Below are 23,287 nucleotides of genomic sequence, written 5' to 3' on the forward strand. Positions count from 1 at the left end.
TAACATTAAGATACCAAAATCATATGTATGGTTCCAATTTTATAAATATATATATATATGTGTGTGTCTGTTTCCATAGAAAAATACTGGAAGGTGTATTTTTAAAATGTTCATTCCAGGAGGTAAAATTATTTTTTAAATCCTTTTTCCCCTTTGTCTGGAATATTGTCTATACTTTTCATATTTTAATTGTGAATATTTGTCTGTTTTATATTTAGGAAAATAATCTATTCTACTTTTAGAGCAGGCTTGTTAGAAGTGTAATCTGAGTCCAATTTGGGGGTCTTGAATGCTAGTTGGGCCTTGTTATGCTCTATAAAGGCTGACTAATTTGTGTAATCTTAATCATATATCCATTTGTATGCATGGTCTAGAATATAAAACATCAGACATGATTTTTCAGTGCATTTATGTGAACATTCCTAATATTAGATAAAGACCAATTTTTAGAATGGTGTAACCAGTTTGAATTATTACATTACATATGTGCTTACATAACAACATTTGCGTAATTCAATTTTTACCAATTAATGAATTTTTCATCCTTTTTTCCATTTACAGTGATTTGCAAGGAGTGAGAACAAATGCCAAAAAGCATGGAAGTGACTGGATTCTCAGTGGGAGCAAGGTGTGTGAAGAGGGGCTTCCCCAGCCCTTCCCTGCAGTCACGCCCTGGGTAATACCCTCTCAAAGACTACTCGTTATTGATTCTACGAGATCTAGGGATTCACAAAGGAATTGAGTTTACACAGAAATTGAGCTGTTTTGCTTTGGAGAGAGTAAGAATTTTGCAACGCTTCTGTTACATGAGATCTGTTCCTCTTCCGTGTTCCATTTTGCCTGCTCCCTCACTGACTCGGAAAATGTTTTAGCTTCCACACAGTCCTTATCAAACCAGAAAAGGGGAAGGTAAGGCTCATATTGTCCAGATACAGGATAAGCAATAGTTAATCGTTATCAAGCTTGATGTTGATGACAAATTGAGGGAAAGACTTTCTTGTAAATATCAAGAAGAGTTTCAAAAGATCTTAGGTGAGAAATATGTCTTTGATAGAATTTGAGAGCCTTTCAGTCCTTCTGAGTCACATCAATTGGAAAGCCCCTCAAGTTACAGGGGCTTAGGAATAAATATATCCCTTAGAATCTAATATCACTGATGGCAGAGGTTTCTTTTTTACCTAAAACTGTGTCTGGTATATACACAATAAATATTTGCTGTTGACTGAGTGCTAAGAGAAGAAAAGATGCTCTTTTCCTACACTAAGGAAGTCTTCCTGAAAATGTATTTCTAGGCCTGGTGAAGGACTAGGTTTTGTTTGTTTTCTTTTAAATTTTTAAAAATTTTCTAATTAGTTTTAGATTCATTCCTTTGCATTTACTAAATCATAAGCTTAAATGCTGTGGCACTGTCAAATTGCTGTACAACTTTCTAAACACTCAATTTCTGCACTTGTGCTATTGGGGACTAATAACATCTGTGGACTGACACTGGTCTGAAGAACACATTTTGGGCAGCCCAGTTCTAAAGACCATTCCATAATCTAATTTCATAGTTATTATGCAGAAAAACAGTATCTGTGGTATCAAGTAAATTTGGAAAATGTGCACAACTTCTCACTCTTTGATATGCTGATATGCATTGTGAACCTCTAAAAGTTGGATACAGTAGCTCTTATGCCCTAGGAAATTCTCTTTATTTTTTTTTTTTGTTGAGGAAGATTCACCCTGAGCTAACCATTGCCAATCTTCCTCTACTTTGTATGTGAGTCACCACCACAGCATGGCCTCTGATGAGTGGTGTAGATCCGTGCCTGGGAACTGAACCTGGGCCACTGAAGCAGAGCACACCAAACTTAACTTCTAGGTCACTGGGGCTGGCCTGGAAATTCTCTTTTTATAGACTCTCTTGAGTCACTGGTGTTTTTCAAATATATTTTAAGAAATATTACTCCAGGGCCTGGCCTTGTGGCGTAGCGGTTAAGAGCTCATGCTCCCCTTCAGCGGCCTGGGGTTCACTGGTTCGGATCCTGGGAGTGAACTGATGCACTGCTTGTCAAGCCATGCTGTGGCAGCATCCCATATAAAGTAGAGGAAGATGAGCACAGGTGTTAGCCCAGGGCCAGTCTTCCTCAGCAAAAAGTGGAGGATTGGCAACAGATATTAGCTCAAGGCTAATCTTCCTCACACACACACACACAAAGAAATATTAGTCTAAATTATTCATCCTGAAGATTATAATAAACAAGTGCTCACTCTGATATATAATCAGTTAACTCTGCACACAGAGGGCTAGTTTTGACAGAAGAGTAGAGAATTTGGTCAAAAGTGAAATGGGGACCATACTCTCTTATGACTGTAGCTTTCTTTTTTTTTTTTTTATTGCAGTAACATTGGTTTATAACAGTGTATAAATTTCAGGTGTACATCATTATACTTCTATTTCTGCATAGATTACATCATGTTCACCACCCAAATACTAATTACAACCCATCACCACACACATGTGCTGAATTATCCCTTTCGCCCTCCTCCCTCCCTCCTTCCCCTCTGGTAACCACCAATCCAATCTCTGTCTCTGTGTGTTAGTTTATTGTTGTTATTATCTACTACTTAATGAGGGAAATCGTACGGTATTTGACCTTCTCCCTCTGACTTATTTCACTTCGCATAATACCCTCAATGTCCATCCATGTTGTCACAAATGGCTGGATTTCGTCGTTTCTTATGGCTGAGTAGTATTCCATTGTGTATATATACCACATCTTCTTTATCCATTCGTCCCTTGATGGGCACTTAGGTTGCTTCCAAGTCTTGGCTATTGTGAATAACGCTGCAATGATCACCTCACGCCCGTCAGAATGGCTATAATTAACAAGACAGGAAACAACATGTGTTGGAGAGGATGTGGAGAGAAGGGAACTCTCATACACTGCTGGTGAGAGTGCAAACTGGTGCAGCCACTATGGCAAACAGTATGGAGATGCCTCAAAAAATCAAGGATAGAACTACCATATGATCCAGCTATTCCACAGCTGGGTATTTACCCAAAGAATGTGAAAACACCAATGCGTAAAGATACATGCACCCCTGACGGCAGCTTTCTAAGCAGACCCAATCTGCTCAGTCACAGTTGTCAACTTAAAAAGCAAGTTCACCTGTTATTTTATCCTCAAAATGAGTTTATTTGGGAATAACCAAAAGAATTGCAATTCAGAATGTGCATGCTGTGGTGAACCGTAGGCAAATCCAGCAAACAATGAAGGGGGCTGCTTTTACAGAGCAAAAGGGGGAGTAGAGAGGAGCTGTTTTAAAAGAAAGTTCATTGGGGGAAAGTAACAGGTAAGGGTGGCAATGACTTCTCATTGGTTGAGCTGTTGCCAGGTGGGGAGAGAAATCTTCCTTCAGTTGTAAAGCAGTTTTACTTCCTGTTGAAGATACAAGTGTCTCTCTTCCTGTTTGTTGTAGTTTATGATGTGTGATAGGGCATAAGTGCTCCCCCTGTAGACCTTCCTGATTGCAATTTAGTTAAGGTTTCTTTCATTAATTTCCACACAGTCTTCTATGGGGACCAGGCAGGAAAGTACCACTGACTGTATTTCTAAAACTCTATTAGGAATGACAAAATATTTAAAAGGAATAAGTAAGTAAAAATAGTACATCAATAAGATGACCTAATATGCACCATTTTGACACAAAGTTTTTATTATGGTATAGGAAAATAATTATATTAAGTGAAAAGATCATATTAATATTTAAGTGAAAATGAATATTTTTTTCTTTTTCTTTATAACAATATGCTATCTATACAACAGCTACAATGAGCTTATATTATAGGCAATAAATACCAAAAAGAAAAAGTGATGTCCCTCGGTAGGGATAATCCCAGTCCTATTAAAAGTCAGAGTGTCAGAGTGTTAAAGTGAACAGGTTTTGTCCTATAGACTGCTCCTCTCTTCCTTCCCATCTCATTGTTTGTTATCTATAGTTAATACATGTCCAAGACCATGGATTTAGAGCATACAGGTACTAATTCCTGGATGCTGAGAGATTGAAAACAAACAAAAAAGCACCATTTCAGGAACTCCCCTGTGACAGCCACACAAATGGTCATTATTATCTTAGAAAGGTAGGACATTGAGAGACCTGGAGGGTTTTTGAGCTGGAGTGGAATAATGAAGCAACACTGTAGAAAAATATTTTAACCATGACGTATAGAATTTTTTTGAGGAATATATTTTTCTCATTTATTCAACAAACATCCTTGAGGCCTCCTATATGCCAAACTATTCTAAGCACCGAGGATAGATGTATGACTAGGAAATGGTCCCTGCCCTTAAGGAGCTCCTAGTACAGAGAGATGTTGGGGATCTTTTACTGTTATGTCACTTATAACCATGCCACCACCACTGCCTTCGCTTGCTGTCATGTAGGTAACACTACATCATTGGCCCATTTCCCATTATTTGTAAGTATCAGCACTATAGATCTTAGAGCATAAATCTTCTTATAAAGGGCAGGGATGTTAGGTGATAAGTGTAACCAACACCATTTGATACCTCTACTATTTCAAAGGGACAGAGACAAAAATAGATCATTTGAGTACAATTTGATAAGTGCTAAGATGATGGTAAATTCAGGTGCTTTGGGAGCACTCAACCCAGCCTGGGGAATTTGGGAAGACTTTTTGGAAGTGGTGATGTCTGAACTTAGTCCAGGACGAGTAGGATTCATCCTAGCAGAGTTGGGAAAGGGCCTCCCAAGTAAAGGAAACAAGATTTCCAAAGACCCATAGGTAAGGAAGACCTTGGAATATGAGGGACAGCAAGTAATTCAGTAGAGCTGACCTGAGGAAAGGGAATGAGGGAAAAGTGGGGCAAGAGATAGCAGGACTGGTAAGCTAGTGCCAGTTTGTGATGGGTTTTATATGCCCTGATGAGGTTTAGTATTTATGTGGAGCTCTTCACAGATTTTAGAATGTGAAAGTGGTGTGATCAGATGGCATTTTAGAAAGATCTCTCTGACATCATGATGGATAACAGAGCTGCAGAGAGATCATTTGTAGGAACTTAAGCAATAAATGATGAGGGCCCTAAATAAGATATGGCAATGGAAGTGAAAGGAAGTGAGTAGAATGAAAAAGTGTTGAAATGGATTAGAGAGAACTAGATGTCAAATTGAATATGAAGCAGGATGATGACATGATTTATTGCCTCCGTTCATTGAGATAGGGAAAATCGGTTGATATTCAGGATTAGGTAGAGGTGGGAAGGAATATGTTCTGCCCATGAGTATCAGGTGGAACTCTCCAGAAGCAGGTTGGTATAAAGGTCTGGAACCTAGCAAGAAATTTGACTTAGATAAAGATTTGGAGTCATCAGCATACAGATGGCAACTAAAGCCATGGAAGTGGTTGAGACGACCCAGGAAAGATGTAGAACGAGAAGATAAGTATTAATATTTGCTTTGGATATATTTGTTTTCTGAATAAATATCACTTGATAATCTAATATCTCTTATTTAGTTTGTTGTTTTATCCCTCCTGAATCAGTGTCTTCCTTATTTAGACCATTTGGAAAGAAGTAGACCACCCATCATGAAAATCGAAACTATGCCTTTTCAAACACTGAAATCTGAAGTACAAAGTCAAGTCTGAAAGTACAAAGACTTTAATAGTATAGTGCGTTTAGAGCAGATTCCTTTTGCTCATCTGCATCTTCTTTCTAAAATACAGTTTATAACTTTTATAGACAATTTTGTTTTAATTTGAAAAGAGCATAATAACATCTGTTAGTTATTACTATTTTTATTTACAATACTAATAGTGGAGAGAAAACATACAGGCTTCATCTCTGAAGCACTGGGTATTTCCCCGGCTCTGTAATCACCTCGCGTGTGGTGAATCAACACTGCAGCTACCTGGACAGAGGACAGAGAGCGTACGAAGCCTGTCTTGTCTGGTTTTGTCTTCTTGAACATACCTCCCCCCAGTCATGACCTGCACGTGGACCTGAGTTATTGTGGCGCATCACAATATACTTGGGGTTTTGTAGGTATTCATCACTAATGGGTGGCTAAGTGACGTTGTGATGGTAGTGGCAGTCACAAATAGTGAAGATCACTCTCCCATCCATGGCATTAGCGTTTTTCTGGTGGAAAATGGAATGAAAGGATTTCTCAAGGGACAAAAGCTGCATAAAATGGGACTAAAAGCCCAGGTAAGTCATAATATAAATCATATTCAGGTAATAATTGAGCTTACTCAATTATTAATAAAAATTATTATTTATAAATAATTGAGTTTACACAATTATGCCTCATATATAGAACTACGTATAGTACAATCATACCTTCCTATGCTAAATTCCTAAAATATGCTTTTCAGAAACGATAATGAAGATTTATTCCAGCATTTATGCAAACTGTGTCTCCTTCTGGTGGTCAGCAATGGAAGTGAATTTTAAATGTCTGCTTTAGAAATGGCAAAATCAACTGCATGATAACAGGGCCTCTATTTATGAAATTGATTGAAGAAAATTTTGAAATAAGAATGGAAAATTTTTTTTTGGTTAATTGGCAAATGTTTTATTTTTTTCATTACCAAAAAGAAAAACATGTTTTACTTAATATGCATTAGAAATCCTTAGTCCTCACTACCTACAGGACTGGACAGAATTGGAGCTAGAATGACAGTGTATTGCAGAGGGAAAGCCACAAGATTTGGAATCAGATGGACCTGGGTTAGAATCCCTAGTTTACCACTTGCAAATTGTGTTCATTAACCACTCCAACTTGGCTTCCAGTTTGTTTTGTTTTTGTTTTGTTTTTTTCTTAAGTGGAAATAATAGTCCCCTCATTGGGTTATTGAGAGATTTAAATGAGATGATTCTGTACTTAATCATATGATCTCTTAGGATACTGTAGAATTATTCTTTGAAGATGTACGGTTGCCAGCTAGTGCCCTACTTGGAGAAGAGAATAAAGGCTTCTATTACCTCATGCAGGAGCTTCCACAGGTCAGAAGTATTAAAGATTTTATCTTTCCATTAGATAATGGACTTGCAATAGAATAATAGAGAACTATATAAACCTATGCATACAAAACTTGTGATATAGCCAATCATTTGAGTATAATTTAAAGTCGTAAATAAAAATACGAGTTTTGTAGGCTAGATAAGTAAATAACTGAACTCAGGGGTATCCAATCAAAGCTTATAAGTGAGTTAGAGAAAATAGATATTTCAGTTCTGTGATTCTTTCTTGGAATGATTTTAGCTTCTTAAGTACAAGTCAAGAATTCTTACCTCTTTGTAAGGTAGTATCAGCCAAGACATTTGGCAGGTTTTTTTAATAATACTTAAGAATCAAAGGGGAGGGGCCGGCCCCATGGCTAGCGGTTAAGTGTGCGCTCTGCTACTGGCGGCCCGGGTTCGGATCCTGGGCGTGCACTGACCCACCGCTTGTCCGGCCATGCTGAGGTGGCATCCCACATACAGCAACTAGAAGGATGTGCAACTATGACATACAACTATCTACTGGGGCTTTGGGGGAAAAAAAAGAGGAGGATTGGCAATAGATGTTAGCTCAGAGCCGGTCTTCCTCCGCAAAAAGAGGAGGATTGGCGTAGATGTTAGCTCAAGGCTGATCTCCCTCACAAAAATAAATAAACAAAGGGTGTAGCCTTAAAAAAAAAAAAATCAAAGGGGAAAGCTGTTAAGTTCAGACTGAAAAGTTTTGGCCACATAGGATCAGCCCTCACATCTGTGTTTTGGGTGTGGTTTCTGAGTGATCGTTGAGCCTCACATGCCAACATAAGAGGGTGCACCTGCCTAGTGACTCCATGGCATGAGCTAAACATGAAACTGGAGACAAGGGCTGGGAACACTGGCATGGACATAGAATATGAAAATCACCAGCAAGATGGAATTAAACTGACTATGGATACTTTTGCACTAATAGGCAAAATTTAAACTATGCACTTTAAGATGTTGGTTTCCACAGATATATTAGGATATGTGGTGTGCAGAGATCAATAATTTTGAAATTTCCTTTCTCATAAATGAGTAAAGAGATGAGAGCATTAAATAAATTACATAGATATCTATATATAGTAAAGACAGTCACTCATAAAAATAAAGGTTTGCTTTAGAGAATTATTACAGATATGTTAAAATATTCTTATAAATGTCTATGGGAGCCATTTGTTATAAAGAGTTAAGAAATAAATTAATCTTTAGGATTTTTATAAAGATGATTTATAGAATTTATTATTATTGGAATCAGGTAAAAATCACTTTTGTAATTAGAATAATGTTCAAGACCTAATTTGGGGGTTACAGGAAAGGCTGTTGGTTGCTGAGTTGGGAATTTCAGTCAGTGAATTCACATTTGAAGAAATGAGGAACTACGTTAAACAAAGAAAGCTTTTGGGAAAACAGTTGTGCATATACAGGTAAGCTAGTCGTCATGGTTTACTATTAGATGATATCAGTTTACTCATCTGAAATGGGTCTAGGCTAGACATAAATATGGAGTAATTTTAATATAGGTGGTGTTAGAATCCATGAGAGTGGATGAGGTCACTGAGGGAGAGAGGGTAGAGAATAAGACAAGAAGGGGTCCTAGAACAGAGTCCTGACAAAGATTACAATATTTAAAGGTAGAATAGGAAAGGAAGAGCTTACAAAGACAACTGAGAATGGGCAGGCAGAAAAGAGAAAGCAAATCAGGCAAGTGTTGTCACAGAAGCCAAGAGAAAGAGGACTTCAAGTAGGAGGGAGTGGGGCTAGATGCTGCTTAGAGGGTAAATAAGATGGTTCAAAGAGTGCCCATTGGACATAATGACATGGAGGTTATTTCATAAGAGCCATTGATGGACTGGTGTGGGGGTGGTGCCAGGCCTGGGTGAGTAGAGGAGGGAATGGAAACAAGGAAGTAAAGATACTGATGGCAGGCAACTCTTTCCTGAGTTTGGCTGTGAATGGTAGTTGAGAGAAAGGGTGGTAACTGGGGCACAAGAAACAAACAATTTTTTGTTATTATTAGGATGAGAATACTGGAGAATATTTTAATACCTAGAGAAAGGATTTAGTAAAGAGGGAAAGATTGTTAAATATGGAGAGGATGATTAGCTGTGTATGATATTTGAGAAAGTGTGAGGGTGTGGGTGCCAAAGCACCTGGAAAGATAGACCTTCCCACCCTGAGAGGAGAGGTCCTTCCTCCTTTGTAGCAGGAAGAAAAGAGGAAAGGATGGGCAGGAGGTCAGCTCTGTTGATAGAAAATTGCAAAAGCTCTCTTCTGAAGACTTCCATTTCCTTAAATAACAGTAGGAAAAGTCTGTTCTTGAAAGAGATAGAAGTGAAGAGGGCATGTAGGTGTCCAAAGAGAGTGAGGAAGGTTTGAAATACCCTTTCTGAGTGAGAGACTGAACTAACTAGAAAAACATAGTAAGCCTGCGTGCAGTATTGAGGGCTCAGATGAGGTTATTGACCATGAATTTACAGTGATGCTTTCTGCTTTTTTGTGCATCAGTTTACTAGAAGAGTTCAGCTGCCCAGGTTCAAGCATAGAGAAGGTGGATGATTGTGTTTAATTAAGGTTGGGTTTTACCAGGAAGTTAAAGGTATGTGCAGAAGAATTCAGTATATAGTGGCCTTAATCTCTAACCATGCCAATCAATTTTAGACCCTCTAGTTTCTTCTTAAATGAAGGAACAGTTTATAAACAATGCAGTCATCAAATTGCTGAAACATTTTACAGCAAAAAACCTGGAATTGGAAATCTACTTGAAAAGTTTTAAGGTTCTAGGTACTTTCGCCATAAGCAGCTTTACTGTAGACATATTTGCCACAAGGATTTTTGCTGCAAACATTTTTGCCACATAACTAATTGGCTGCAAGGTAATTTTGTCATAATGGGTAAAATAATGAAAAATAAAAGAAGGACATTTTAAAGGACATAATGAAAAATGAACAACAAAATTAAGAAGACTTTATTGTGAAATACAAAATATTTGAGTACATTTAAAATGTGTATAGATTCATGGCAATACTGTGCAAATAACTGATTTTATTTTGTGGATTGTACCTAAGCATTTGTCTTTGAAGTCTTCCATTCATACTATTATACTTTTTTTTTTTTTGCTTGTGAATCATCTCCTCACTCGGCATCCATTGCACTTTTTCTTTTTCACTAAAATTTCTTCCTTCTTTGAGAGGCATCAGTTTCCAAATACTAGGAGGCATATTTGTAACTGAGCTCTGTATTGTGTTGTGAAAGCCCTCTACAATGTTGTCTGTTCTGGGCATATTGTCACATGTCCATTGATAGACGTTCCAAAGTTCTATGGGAAATGTGAAGCTAAGATTTATATAATAATGTTGACCTTAAACAAATAGACAGCTGGTTATTTCTCCAGCACAAATGGATTTATTTGGGATCATCAAAGAATTGCAATTCGGGGTCTGCAGCCATGGTGAGCCGCGTGCAAGTCCCCCAGCAGCAAGGGAGGAGAAACTCTTTTATAGAGGGGAAAAGGAGGTTGGGAGGACTATTGGAAACAAAGAGTCCATGAGAGAAATTGAGAGTTTGATGTGTAGTGGTTTCTGTTTGTTAATTTGACATTTCCTCCTTTTGATCAAGGTCTTTCTCTGAAGGCATTGCTGATCAAGAGTCAGGTTTTTCTGGTTTCGCAGCTTTTCTTTCCTTTATGCAAGGAAGAACTCAGTGTCCTATGGGAGAAAAGTGCATAGATTGGAAACCTATTGAGGCCACATTTGAGTAACAAGGAGGGGTAGAGGGAGACCTCTTTGCATTTTTCTTTTCTAAAATCCATATGTTATCAAGATCGTAGGCATCGGAGATTACCTGAAACATTATCATCATCAAAGGTTTGGCAGACAAAATTCCAACAGGCCTGGTCCTGACATCTTGGGCAAGCTGTATCATCAGATGTCGTCTCCTTCAATTGTGGGAAATCTTTACTTTCAGGTCACCAGATGATATGCAGGTCCAGTCAGAGTTTAGTGCTTTCTTTAGGTGTGTCATGTGAATCCAAGAGGTCTGTTCCCTGGAGTTTTGTGGCACAAGGTTTAGTTAACAGTACTTCATAGGGGCCTTTCCAGTGAGGTTGAAGAGAGTCCTTCTGAAGGTGTCTTTTCCAACAGACAAAATCTCCAGGTTGCAAAGTGTGATGCTTAAGGTCTTCCTCTCCCTGAAGTGCACTGTGAAAAGATTGCTCTACCAAAACATGGTTATTTTTAATAGAAGCAATTAGCCTTTGCAATATTGGAGTATATCTCCTTTTATCAGCTGTGGGTCAGAAGAGGCTGGAGCCAAGTGCATTGGGCATCCTGTGACTCTCAAAGGGCGAGAGTTTGTGAGTTCTAAAGGGGGTGGGTCTGAGATTTAGAAGGACCAATGGCAATGCTTTTGGCAAAGGTATTTGTAGGGTCTCTACAAATTTCACCAGTTGAATCTTAATAATGCCATTAGTGCATTTGACTAAACCGGAGGATTGAGGGTGGTAAGCACAGAGAAAGTGTTGTAAAGCCAGCCAAACAGCACAGACTGGTTGGAGTACCTGACCAGTAAAATGAGTTCCTCAATCACTATGTAGCTCGAGCAGAGTTCCCCAGGTAGAGATAATCCTTTCCAAAAGGATGTTAGCCACAGAAGAGGCAGTAGCCTGTCTGCAAGGGAAGGCTTTAGTCCAGTGAGAAAACATACAAACCAGGACTAAAATATATTTATATCCATGAGATGGGGGAAGTTGTATGAAATCCATTTGCCAAACCTCGAATGGTCCATTAGGCAGTTTAAAATATCCAGAAGTGGTACAAACAAGCTTCCCTGGATTGTACTCTGGACAAGTGGGAAAAGTGAGGTAGACAGTTTTTGTGCCTTCATTAATATTTCCTCACCAACATTGAATCATGAATGCTATCATTTTGTCAGTAGACCAATGAGTTAATGCAGGTACAGTGGTGAAGAGTGGGAATTTTAGAGTCTGGTAGGACTGGGTTGTTATTTAGTACAAACCAGAGCTTTCTCTTTTTATCAAACCAAGAACTGTTGAATTTCCAATCTTGTTTTTCCTCTTGGGCCAATTGTTTGGCCAGTTTTTCTAAGTCATCATCTGGGGAAATATCCCTTTGCACGATAACAGAGGCTTGGCTCTTGTTGGTTCCTCTAAGGGCTGCATTTCTTGAAGAAATGTCAGCAAGGTGATCTTCTTCAGCTTCCTGAGAGTCAAGTTTAGGATACCCTAGGATCTTAATGATAGCTAAAGTGGCAGGTAAATGTATAACATCCAATAATTCCTGAACATAGGTGCCATTTTTAATTTTATTTCTGCTGGAAGTGAGGAAGCCATGTTGCTTCCACAACATTCCCAAATCATGAGCTACTTAACTCCAAAAGCATATCTGCTATCAGTATAAATATTGGCAGTTTTGCCCCTGGCTAAAGTACAAGCCTGTGTAAGAGCGTATAATTCAGCCTGTTGGGCTGAAGTAGCCTTAGGTGAAGGTGCTTCCTCAACAATATCAAAAGGAGTGGCAATAGCCTACCCAGCACAGTGTTTGCCGTTGTCATCTTTTAAATAAGGATCATCAGTAAACCATGAGAAGTCGGCGTTACCCAAAGGAGTTTCCTGCAGATCATAACGAGGAATCAGGAGGTGATTTGTCAGTGTTAAGCAGTTGTGAGGGACTTTGTCAGGAATAGAGAAGAGAAGAGTAGCAGGGTTAAGTTTATTACAGCTAAAAGAGTTGAGGAGCAGTTAACAAAAGGATTTCATAAGAGATGGGGTGGCTTGCTGAAATATGTTTAGTGTGATGAGAATTCAGGAGGGCTTCTACTGCATGAGGTACAAAAATTGTTAAAGGGGATCCCACAACAATTTTTTTGGTGGCCTTAACCAAAAGGGCAGTGGTAGTAATGGCTCTAAGGCAAGGGGAGGTATCCTCATGCCACAAGATCCAGTTGCTGGCTACAATGCCCTGTGGGTTGATGGTGGTCCTGTGTTTTGGGATGAGTACACCAAGGGCATTCCCTTCCTTTTCATATACAAAGAGAAAAAGGGAGTCTAATAATTGGGATGTCCAAGGGCAAGTGGGTTCATTAAATTCTTCTTTAAGGCCTTAAGGCTATGTTGTCTGATTCTTCCCATAAAATTGGGCTGGGGTTCTTGTTGTTTAGCAAAACATATGGGATGTTTGGCCATAAGAGAGAAAATTGGAATCTAGTTTTAGCAATAACCAACTAGCCCAGGAAAATCTTGTAGTTGGCACTTAGTTTTAGGTTTTGGGAAACTTAGGACATCATGAAGCCTATCTGGATCTAGATGTAGCCCTTATTCTGATATCAGGTGCCCTAAATATGGCACCTGGGTTTCAGCAAACTGCAATTTCTCCTTGGTGACCTTATGTCCCTTTAAGGCTAAAAGCTTTAGCAAGTGGATGCTGTCTTCCTGTGAGGGAGCTTGGGAGGGAGAGCAAAGAAGCAAATCATTCACATATTGCAAGAAAGTAGAACCCCTAGGGAACTTATATCATCCAGATCAGCCTTTAGGATTTGTGAAGAATAAGAAGTGCTCTCAGTAAAGCCTTGAGGCATTAATGTCCAGGTGAACTGTTTTCCTTCCCAAGTGAAGGCAAAAAGGTATTGACTACCTTCATCAACTGAAATGCTAAAGAGTGCACTACATAAATCAGTTACCATAAAGAATTTGCTTCTAGTGGAAATGGATGTTAGTAGCGTATGAAGGTTAGGAACAACAGGGCATCAAAGGATAACACTATTGTTTATTGTTCAGAGGTCCTGGATGAATCTCCATCCTCTGCCATTGAGTTTTCTCACAGATAAAATAAGAATTTACAAGAACTAGTACATGGGATAATGAGGCCTTGAGCCTTGTAATCTTCTCTTACAGGCTTTGTACCTTGAAAGGTTTCTTTGCTTATAAGGTATTAATTCTGGAGAGAGGTTTTGAGGGATCTGTTTGAATCTTGATGGAAGGTGCACTATGAATTTTACCAGTATCAATTGGAGATTTTTCCCATAAGGAGGGTGGTATCTGATTCAATAGGGACAAATGATCAGTGTTTCCAGAATCAGCTCCAGTGCCATCAGAGATGGAGCAAGTAAAAGGTGTTAAAGGGTCATTTAATTCACCTAGTTGGCTGTTTTGATGACTACTTTCAAATTCTAAAATTATTTCTCCCCTTCAGGAGAAAGAAATTCCGGTATGATACTGTTAATCTTCAACAAATAGACAGCCAGTTATTTCTCCAGCAAAAATGGGTTTATTTGGGATCAGCAAAGAACTGCAATTCAGGATGTGCATGCTATGGCAAACCATAGGCAAATCTGGAGAGACAAGGAAGGGGCTTGAGTTTATAGAGCAAAAGGGGAGTACGGAGAGGCTGTTCTAAACCAAAGTCCATTGGAGGAGAGTAACGGTTCAAGGTGGCAATGGCTTCTCATTGGCTGGGCTGCTGCCAGGAGAAGAGAGAAATCTGCCTTCAGCGGTAAAATAGTTGTACTTCCTGCCAGAGATGCAAGCCATCCATCTCTTCCTGTTTGGAGTAATTGACGATATATGATAAGGCATGAGGGCTCCCCCTATAGGCTTTCCCAACTCCAATTTAGTTGAGGTTTATTGTATTAATTTCCACATTTCCTCCTTTTGATCAAGATCTTTCTCCAAAAGCGTTGCTGATCAACAGTCAGGTTCTCTGCACATAATGGTCTTGTCCCTTGGTGCCAGGAAAGACACTTCTTGACTGTGTGTTCCACGTTGGAGGGAAAGTGTATAGTGGTTGGAAACCATTTAGGCCACATTTGAGTAACAAGGAAGGTTAGGAGAGAGAACTCTCAGGAATTTCTTATTTAGAGTCTATAGTTGGCCAAGGTCCTAAGCATCAGAAATCATTTCAAATTGTTGAACTATCACCTTATTAGGTACATCATCTTTACAAAGGTTTGACAGGCAATAAGTACAGAATTTTACAATAAGTATACAAAGCAGGATTAAGAGCAATACTCTAAGCCCGGTTTGCAGGATGGTTCTAAATCAGGAGCCTAGACCTGAAGGTAACCAGCTGAACAAACCAAAAGACAGTGGATTATTAGGTGAAACTTGTAGCCAATGTGCTCGGTCTCTCATCTTATGTAATTGGGTCTCTACTTCCCCAGAGGCATTTATCCATGTGCAACAGGAGGTGTTTGCCACTGCACAGACACCTCCTTGCTCAGCAAGTAGATAATCAAAGGCTATACAATTATCCAAAACTACCTTGGCCAATGAGTTAAGCAATTATTGCTGAGCTTAAATTGCTTTGGCTGTGGAGTCAGGCAACTCAGCCAACTTGTCTTATTTCAGGGAGAGATTCCTGATCATTTGTTTGTTGGCACTCACTCTGACCCGTGGGAAGAAAGCTTTTCCCACGGAGGCAAACCCAGAATCATGCACACTTCCTGGAAGTTCTTGTTTAAAGTGTTTATAGAGGTATAATGGGACAGACCAGTGAGAGGCCTCTGTCTGGTTATGTAGAGAGAGTAGGACAGGGAATACAGCAAAGGCACCCTGTCCTTGTATTCTCCAGCTGTCAAGGCAATGAGTTGCCTAAGCATAAAGGCCATTACCAAAACTTCCACATGTGAAAGTATAACCAAGGGGTGTACATAAGGCTCCCACATAAGTGGGGGTATCTATAGACTCATTCATTGGCATAGAGGCATTAACATATTCTAACCAAGGCTCAGACATTATGTTGTTACATACTGAGAGGTTGCCTAAATATATAGATATATCAAGAAATTTATAGATGGCCCAAGTTGCATTGGTGGCCCCACCATATCTTTCATACAATATTCAGAATATCTTCCCCTCCCAAGGCTGGGTTAAATTGAAACAAGGTACAGGTTTAGGCAGGCTTAGCACCCTAATTATAAAGGAGGACTGTGGAACAATTTAAACAGACAACGGCATTTGGAATCCCAGTGAAATTCCTAAGGGATCATTAACGTCTTGGACAGACTGAGGTTTCTGATCGCAAATCCAGCAATCAGAGGGATTTCTCCTTTTTGCAGAGGATTGGGGAATGGAGAAGATCATTGTCCTTCCAAGAAAGAGAGGAAGAAAATATAGTAAAAGCAACAGTGAGAAAAAGGTACACAAGCCTGCTCCAGTCGTCTTGGGAAAGCTGTCTGCCTCGGCTGTCGGCTGCTTCTCTTCCTAGTCGATTTGATCTGGAGTCTCCAGTGTTTGTTCAGGACCAGATGTCAGGTGGAGCCTCCTGTAGCTGTGAGATGTGTACCCAAGGCTCCAGTCCCTGAGGATTGGCTGCCCTCCGGGTAACGAGGAGGACCTGGTATAGTCCCTTCCAAGGATACTTCAAGGGCAGTAAAATATTGGAAATGTTAGTTTGGAATGTTGCAGCCAGATATTTAAGGAAACTAGAAGAATTTAGGATCTGGTAGAGCTTACAGGTATATAACAAAACCTTAAAGACAATTAGTAGGACTAGGAAGGGGCTGTTCTAAACAAAACTCCATTGGAGGAAAGTAACAGTTTAGGGTGGCAATGGCTTCTCATTGGCTGAGCTGCTGCCAGGAGGGGAGAGAAAACTTCCTTCAGCAGTAAAACAGTTGCACTTCTCGCTGGAGATACAAGCATCGTCTTTTCCTATTTGGAGTAATGGGTGATGTACAATAGGGCGTGAGAGCTCCCCCTACAGGTCTTCCCAACTCCAATTTAGCTGAGGTTTCTTTCGCTAATTTCCACATTTCCCCCTTTTTGAACACGATGGGTGATTTACCAAGAATCTTCCACAAACAGAAACAGAAAGCAAGCTTTCTCCTAGGAATTTTGGAGTATTTTTGTCTGTTATCAAAACTCTAGGATAATTGCTAGTTAAAATGTTCCTTCTAGTTGTTTATTTGCTTCAGTTAACTTAGAAATAGTAATTAGGGGTTTAGCATTTGAATCCTCAGAGGGTCCGATTTTAAAGGGGCAGGTTTTCACAGAGGGGAAAGGAGGAAAGCGATGCCAGGGTGGACCCTGAGAACAAGATGGCCGCCAGGGTGGAGCGTGAGACCAGGTGGCCGCCAGGGTGGAGCGTGAGACAAGGTGGCCGCCAGGGTGGAGCCTAAGACAAAGGACTCTGGGAAGACAAACAAGATGGTGCCTGAGACAAAGGAGAAGGAAGAGGGAACCATAAGGCTGCAGAAGCCATTTTGTTCTCCTTTGGTTTTTTAGTTATTTCAGTTAATTTAGACATGGCATCTTGTAGTGAGGCATTTTAGAGTTTTGTGTGTGTTTAGAAGCCTCCAGGTACCAATTACAATAAATGTACCTCTCATTTTGCTTAATTTTAGAGCCACAGTCTTCCAGTTTGGTTTTAAGAGAAAGGAGTTTGAGGAGATGAAAATTCCCCCTCATGGCCATTGTAATTCCAGACTACTTTTGGTTGGTTTGGCCCACTTAGTTAAAAAATGCACATGTACGGGGCCCTTAGTTCTTAAACAGCTTGCAAGTGAAACAGCTTGAACAGCTCAAACAGCCTGTAGGCTTAATACCAGCCAGGCCTGATAGAACAGTCCAATTTCATTAAGACGGACTAAAGGTCAAATCAACACAGTTCCTACGGACACTACGGACAATGTAGCTCCAAAGAACAGTCTGGTTCCCAAAAGAATTGGACCAAAGGTGATCAGTGCAGTTCCAGGGGACAGTCTGCTCCCAAGGGAGTCAGGCCGGAGGCTGGACTGGCACAGTTCCAATGATCAGTCCAAAAGTTGCACCAAAGGCTAACCAGTTCCAAGTATGGGAACAATCCAGTTCTAAAAGGAATTGGACTGAGGCCAGCACAGTTCAGAAGAACAGCCTGATTTAAAGAGTCAGGCGGAAATGCCACCCAACTACTTTGCAAACAAACAAGGCCTTAACCAGAAAAGGACAAAACCTTAAACCATATCTTGAGTAAAGTCTGGAGCGCCTCAGAGGCAAAGAGGGTGGAAGCTCAGAGCCAGGAGCAACACTTACCCTCAAACTCCAGGGTTGACGAGAAAAGCAGCGAGCTCAATGGGCTCTTTTGTGGGAACTGCACCTGTTTGCTTACCTGCTGTGGAGTCCTCGGGGGTTTTCCCTAGATCCCTGGATGAGCCACCAAAAATGTTGACCTTAAACAAATAGCCAGTTATTTCTCCAGCAAAATCAGGTTTATTTAGGATCAGCAAAGAATTACAATTCCGGGTCTGCAACCACTGCAAGAAGGTGCAAGTCCCCCAGCAGCAAGGGAAGAGGAAGTTGGGGGGCTATTGGAAATAAACAGTCCGTTGCAGGAATTGAGGGTTGAATGTGTAGCGACTTTTCATTGGCTGAGTTGTGATGGTCTCTCATTGGCTGAGCTTCTTGCTGGTCAAGAGAAGGAAGTCTTTCTTCTTGCTGGGCTCTGCAACCATCCTAGGGCATGAGAGCTCCCCCTTTTGGCCTCCTGAATCCAATTTAATGAGATTTCTGTTTAATGATTTGACAATAATATAAACATGGAAGTACTATGTCAATGGAGGAATGAAACCAAACTGTCACCCAGTTATTTTATCTTAACCAAACTGTCAATCAGTTGTTTTATCTTTTACGCAAAATTGCCTTAACGTCCAATTAGTTACGTGGTGAAAATGTTTGCAGTGAAAATGTTTTTGGAAAAGATGTCCACAGCAAAGGTGCTTACTTTGAACATATTGGACATGGTTTTAAGTAGAATGACTTGGCTGAAACACTTGTGAAGGGGAAGGGAGAGATGAAACACTTTGGTAGCTTTTCAGGACCAGCATTATAGAAGTTATGTTCAGGTGTGGTTTAAATCCTAGAACACCTACTTGAATCTCTGTGATCTAGGCAAGCTGTATTCTCTCTCTCAGAAGCATTTTCTTATTTGTAAGACATTAATAATATCATTAGCTACCTCTGTAGGGCTACTGTGAGGATTAGATGGGCTAATACACATAAAGTGCTTAGAATATTGCCTGGCAAAGTAAACTCTCATTAAAGTTAGCATTATGATTATTTTTTCCCTTACATAACGCCTTCCCCCATTTTGTTCCATAAGGGGAGTTTTTATCAACTGCTCCTCTTGCTCCTAGTCTGGACTTACTCCATGTCATCTTGGGAACTATTTGCTACCAAATGTTCATCAAGTTAACTTTTTCCATTCTGAAAAAACTCCTTTAGACCCTAACTTTCTTGTTGACATAATACATCTAAAAACAGTTATTCTGAATCTATAAAAATGATGTACACACTTAATCAAGAAAACATTTTAAAAAACAGTATGACTTGCCTAAATTGTGATTTCCTGAAGAGCAGGGTTGTTATACTTTATATTTCCTTTCACTTATGCGTGACTGATTGACACATATCAGTGATCCCCAGTGACTGCCCTCTTCCCCCAGGCATTTAGAAATATCAGAGTAGGGGTGCACAGCGCGGGGTATTTGGTATTTGGGGCCCTGGAGCCCAGTGTTGTTGAATGTCCTGTAATTCAGAGAGAGCTTTGTATAGCAACTAATTGTCCCACTCAAAATGCCGGTAGTCTCCTGTTGAGAAATACTGACGTAACGTGATTTATTCTTTTTTGTTTCACTGAGCAAATATATATTGATTGCCTTCTACACATTGTGTGCTCAAATGTAATGTGATGGGTGTAAATCTGGAAATACACACTACAGGCTTCTGACAATGTGAAGGGAGTGATGCCACTGGTATCTGTGACTTTCCCAACTGTCCCCAAGGTGGAATTATTGTCATTTGCTTCACAAATTCAGCCACCACCACTTTTACGTCAAAACTGTTAATTAAAACGCTCAGGCCTTTAGCTCTATTCTGGATACTATAAAAAGTGAAACAAATAGACTTATTTTCCATCCCCTTGGAAATCTACACTTCCTGTGTTTATGGACTTCATGTTAAATTACAAGATGACTAGCTCAGAATGTTAAGTGTGATTTCACATTTAACCATGAAGGAAATAGAAAATTGGTATACTGTTTTCCCATCAGAGAAAAAGTTTATTCTAAAATATTTATTTATTTAATAATATGTCTGTGTATATATATGTACGTGTGTATGTATTTTGATAGCAAAAAGAGAAAAAGTAGTTTTAATCCTTTTCAAGCATGTCATTTTATTGTTGCCTTCTTTCAAAGGTAGTTTACTAAAACTTCTCTAGGGGGCAGTAGCATTCTGCTTCCACAGGTTTGTTATTGGTATGAGTAGTAGTATGTTTTCCAAGTAAATGTATATGTTCTGAGATTTCTGAGATATTTCTTCTGGTCTTCGTGTTTCATGTAAATAAGTATCTTTGAATAATATTTTCGTATTCAATCTAGGTATGTATCAGAGGAGATGAGTGACCAGTACTCCCCGACATCTCCTGTTCTAGAGCTGGATACACAGTGGTTTCAGTTGTGGCATGGAAATAGACGACCTTTAAATGTCACATTATACTTGGCCAAATGTCATTTTATGGTCATGTATCTATTCAGTTTCCTTTCTCTTTGTTATCCTTGAATTTTGAACGTTTGGGGCCTTTCTGACCATTTGGATGAGTTTCACAAACTTATTTATTTATTTTTTTTTAGAATGGAGTCCTACAAAACTAAAGTAGCAATAGTTACAGGATTTTCATTTCTTTTCATCCATACTCTCCGTAGTTGATGTCGTCTTATGATTTTCCATGGAATGGACAATAAAATAGTAAAATCCAGATATTAAATAACGATAATGTCTGTCGTTGACACTTTCTGTGTGCCAGGCACTGTGCTAAATGGATTGTCCCACTTTTTTTTTCTTCACAACGTCTCTATATAGTGAGTATTATATTTATCCTCATTTTATGGATAAGGATATTGAGGCATACAGAGGTTAAGTAACTTGCACAAGATCACAAAAATATTCTCACTCTGGGACCTACACTCTTAACCCATCCACTAGTTTTACTACCCAGAAAGTTAGAATAGGCCTTTTTTCCCCACAATTCACCCACAGATGATGAAGTGAAAAGTCAATGTTCTTTTCTAATGCAAGCTTTAGTTATTTCCTGTGAAGTATGTGTTCTTGATTCTAAGGGCACAAAGTTTTAGGAAAGGATTAGGAGAGGTGAAAAATAACACTTCTTCCTTACTTTCCTCCAGAAAGGGAATATCTAGTTCTTAAGACCTTGAGGTTAATTAGCTATAAAAACAGGTAGCAAACCTAAGTTGTTATATTTTATATTTGAGTCATAATTTAGTGGAGTACAACTATTGGTGTTGTGTAAATGGAATACAACCTCTCCAAAGCATCTTCCAGTTCCATAATTCTATGGTTCTAAGAATTTTGCCTTTCAGAACTCTGAAAGAGACTGTATCTGATCCACTTAGTAATTTCAGGGACTTTTTTTTTAATGCTAGCTGTTGTATTATCTATTAGTGACTATTAACAAATGTTTTAAAATGCTGCTACAAGCATATTGATGATTCACAAAAAGCACCTCACTTTTTGTACCACACTAGTAATGTGTGGTACAATTATTAGCTACCATTCATTGGAGAATAATTTCTGAAAGCATGATGCAGTGTCTGCAGTGAAGTGCAAAGACCAGATCTGTGTAGTAAAACCCAACTCAATGCCAAGGATATGTAAATATTTAATCTCTTTATCCCCAGAGAGTAAATTATGTACTCTTGGAGGCATCAATTCCTTCAAACCTGTGGACTTGGCTGAATGCACTGAAGCAAGAATTCCAAATGAGCCCATCTAACTTCAGCTTCTAGAAGCTCCCAGCATTCCCATAGAAACAGCTCTCATATGAGAGAATTGGGCTTAGACATCTTGATTCTCTCACACTGTAAATAGTGCATAAATTCTCACATGCGCCATCATGGGGGGAGGGGGCAAAAGTATCTTGAGGCTTGTCAGATTCCCTCTTGTTTCCAAATGAAGCATCACAGATAATGTCCTTGAACTAAACCAGAAGCGGGTGTAGAGCTCAGCTTCAGGGATTGTCATGGAGTATGTACTCATCTGTTTTCAATGTCTAGAAGAGTATTTCCCCACTTTTTCATGTTTGTTCCATCTTTAGATTTTCTGTGAGTAAAGTTGGATGTGTGGGGTGGGAGTGTGAACTTTGTGCTGATTAACGAGTAAAGATTTGGCCTGATTAGATGTGAATGAATAGAAAGGGACATAGAAAAAGGAAGGGAAAGAAGGAGGGGGAGAAAGTTTTGAGGTAACTCAGCATGTTCTGAATTAGAGGCTAAGACACAGAGGTGGAAGAAGTATGGCGCCAGCCTTCCCACTGCTTGGTTTTGGAATCATTAGATGCCAGTCACCTTGTCTGTTTCTAGAACAGGGAGGGGTAAAGCCAAGGGAGAGGCAGCCAGTTGGATTTTTCATGAGCACAGTAGCTATGTTGATACACCTGTGAGGAGTCTGTCCCTCAGAGCTCCTGGTCCACTGGATGCACCCTGGTCTTGCCTGGTCCTGGGTCTTATTAGACCCCTTTTCTGCTCTTTTCCAGAAATGGAAATTACCCAAACTGTCCCCACCACGATGATGCTGAAAGGTTTGGTTTAGTGGTTTGAGAATTGCTGTAACCAGATGTAGAGGCAGGGCCAGTATCCTCTGAGAAGGTCCCTAAAGCCTTCCTTGGAGAACTCAGTCATGGCTTTGGACTTGCCACTGCATAGATGGGGTGCATTTAATTTCTAATTTGAGTTTCGCTGTGCCACCTCTTGTCACTAACTTCCATGCCTTTGATTAGCCACAGTGAAGGTCTCACTCATAAGTTCCACAGCCGAATGCTCAAAACTCTGTTTCTATCTGGATTTCCAGAAGGAAGATAGAGCCAGCTGACCATAGCTGGGCCTTGAACCTACAATGGAGTGTATTTTTGGAGGTTACTCAAGATGGAAAGCCAGTATTTCAAATCTAAGCCAGTTTCCTGAAGGAGGTTTGAGAATTGGTACCAAAGAGACCAGATGTAAACTCAAAAGTTCCAGATGTGAGAGCCAAGAGTCAGGAACGCAGGAAAATTTGATCAAAGTGAGAACAGTTGAGAACAGTTGAGGATGGACTACACAGAATGATTTCCAAGAACACTGTTGATTGTCTGTGGCCAGCAGAAGGAGGTATATAGATATGTTAACATTGACAGCTCCAGACCATTCAGTTCAAGTTAGAGACTGTGCTGGACCGGCTGTTGAGAGGATAAGAGGGAGGGTGGGGAGAGGTAGAAGAGGCT

The 23,287-nt window shown here is 39.7% G+C and overlaps 1 protein-coding gene across 1 annotated transcript in view; it reads left to right on the forward strand.

Annotated features, from left to right (window-relative positions):
- Nucleotides 1-23,287, forward strand: part of ACADL (acyl-CoA dehydrogenase long chain) — a 51,719-nt gene that overhangs the window by 19,952 nt on the left and 8,480 nt on the right. The window contains 5 exon segments of the mRNA XM_087424513.1: nucleotides 562-628; nucleotides 6,051-6,215; nucleotides 6,912-7,013; nucleotides 8,337-8,418; nucleotides 8,421-8,449. Coding sequence (XP_087280639.1) covers nucleotides 562-628; nucleotides 6,051-6,215; nucleotides 6,912-7,013; nucleotides 8,337-8,418; nucleotides 8,421-8,449 — 445 coding nt within the window.

The sequence above is a fragment of the Ceratotherium simum genome, chromosome 37 (genome assembly GCF_057802395.1).
Source record: "Ceratotherium simum simum isolate JZ-2026a chromosome 37, ASM5780239v1, whole genome shotgun sequence".
NCBI classification, from domain to species: Eukaryota; Metazoa; Chordata; class Mammalia; order Perissodactyla; family Rhinocerotidae; genus Ceratotherium; species Ceratotherium simum.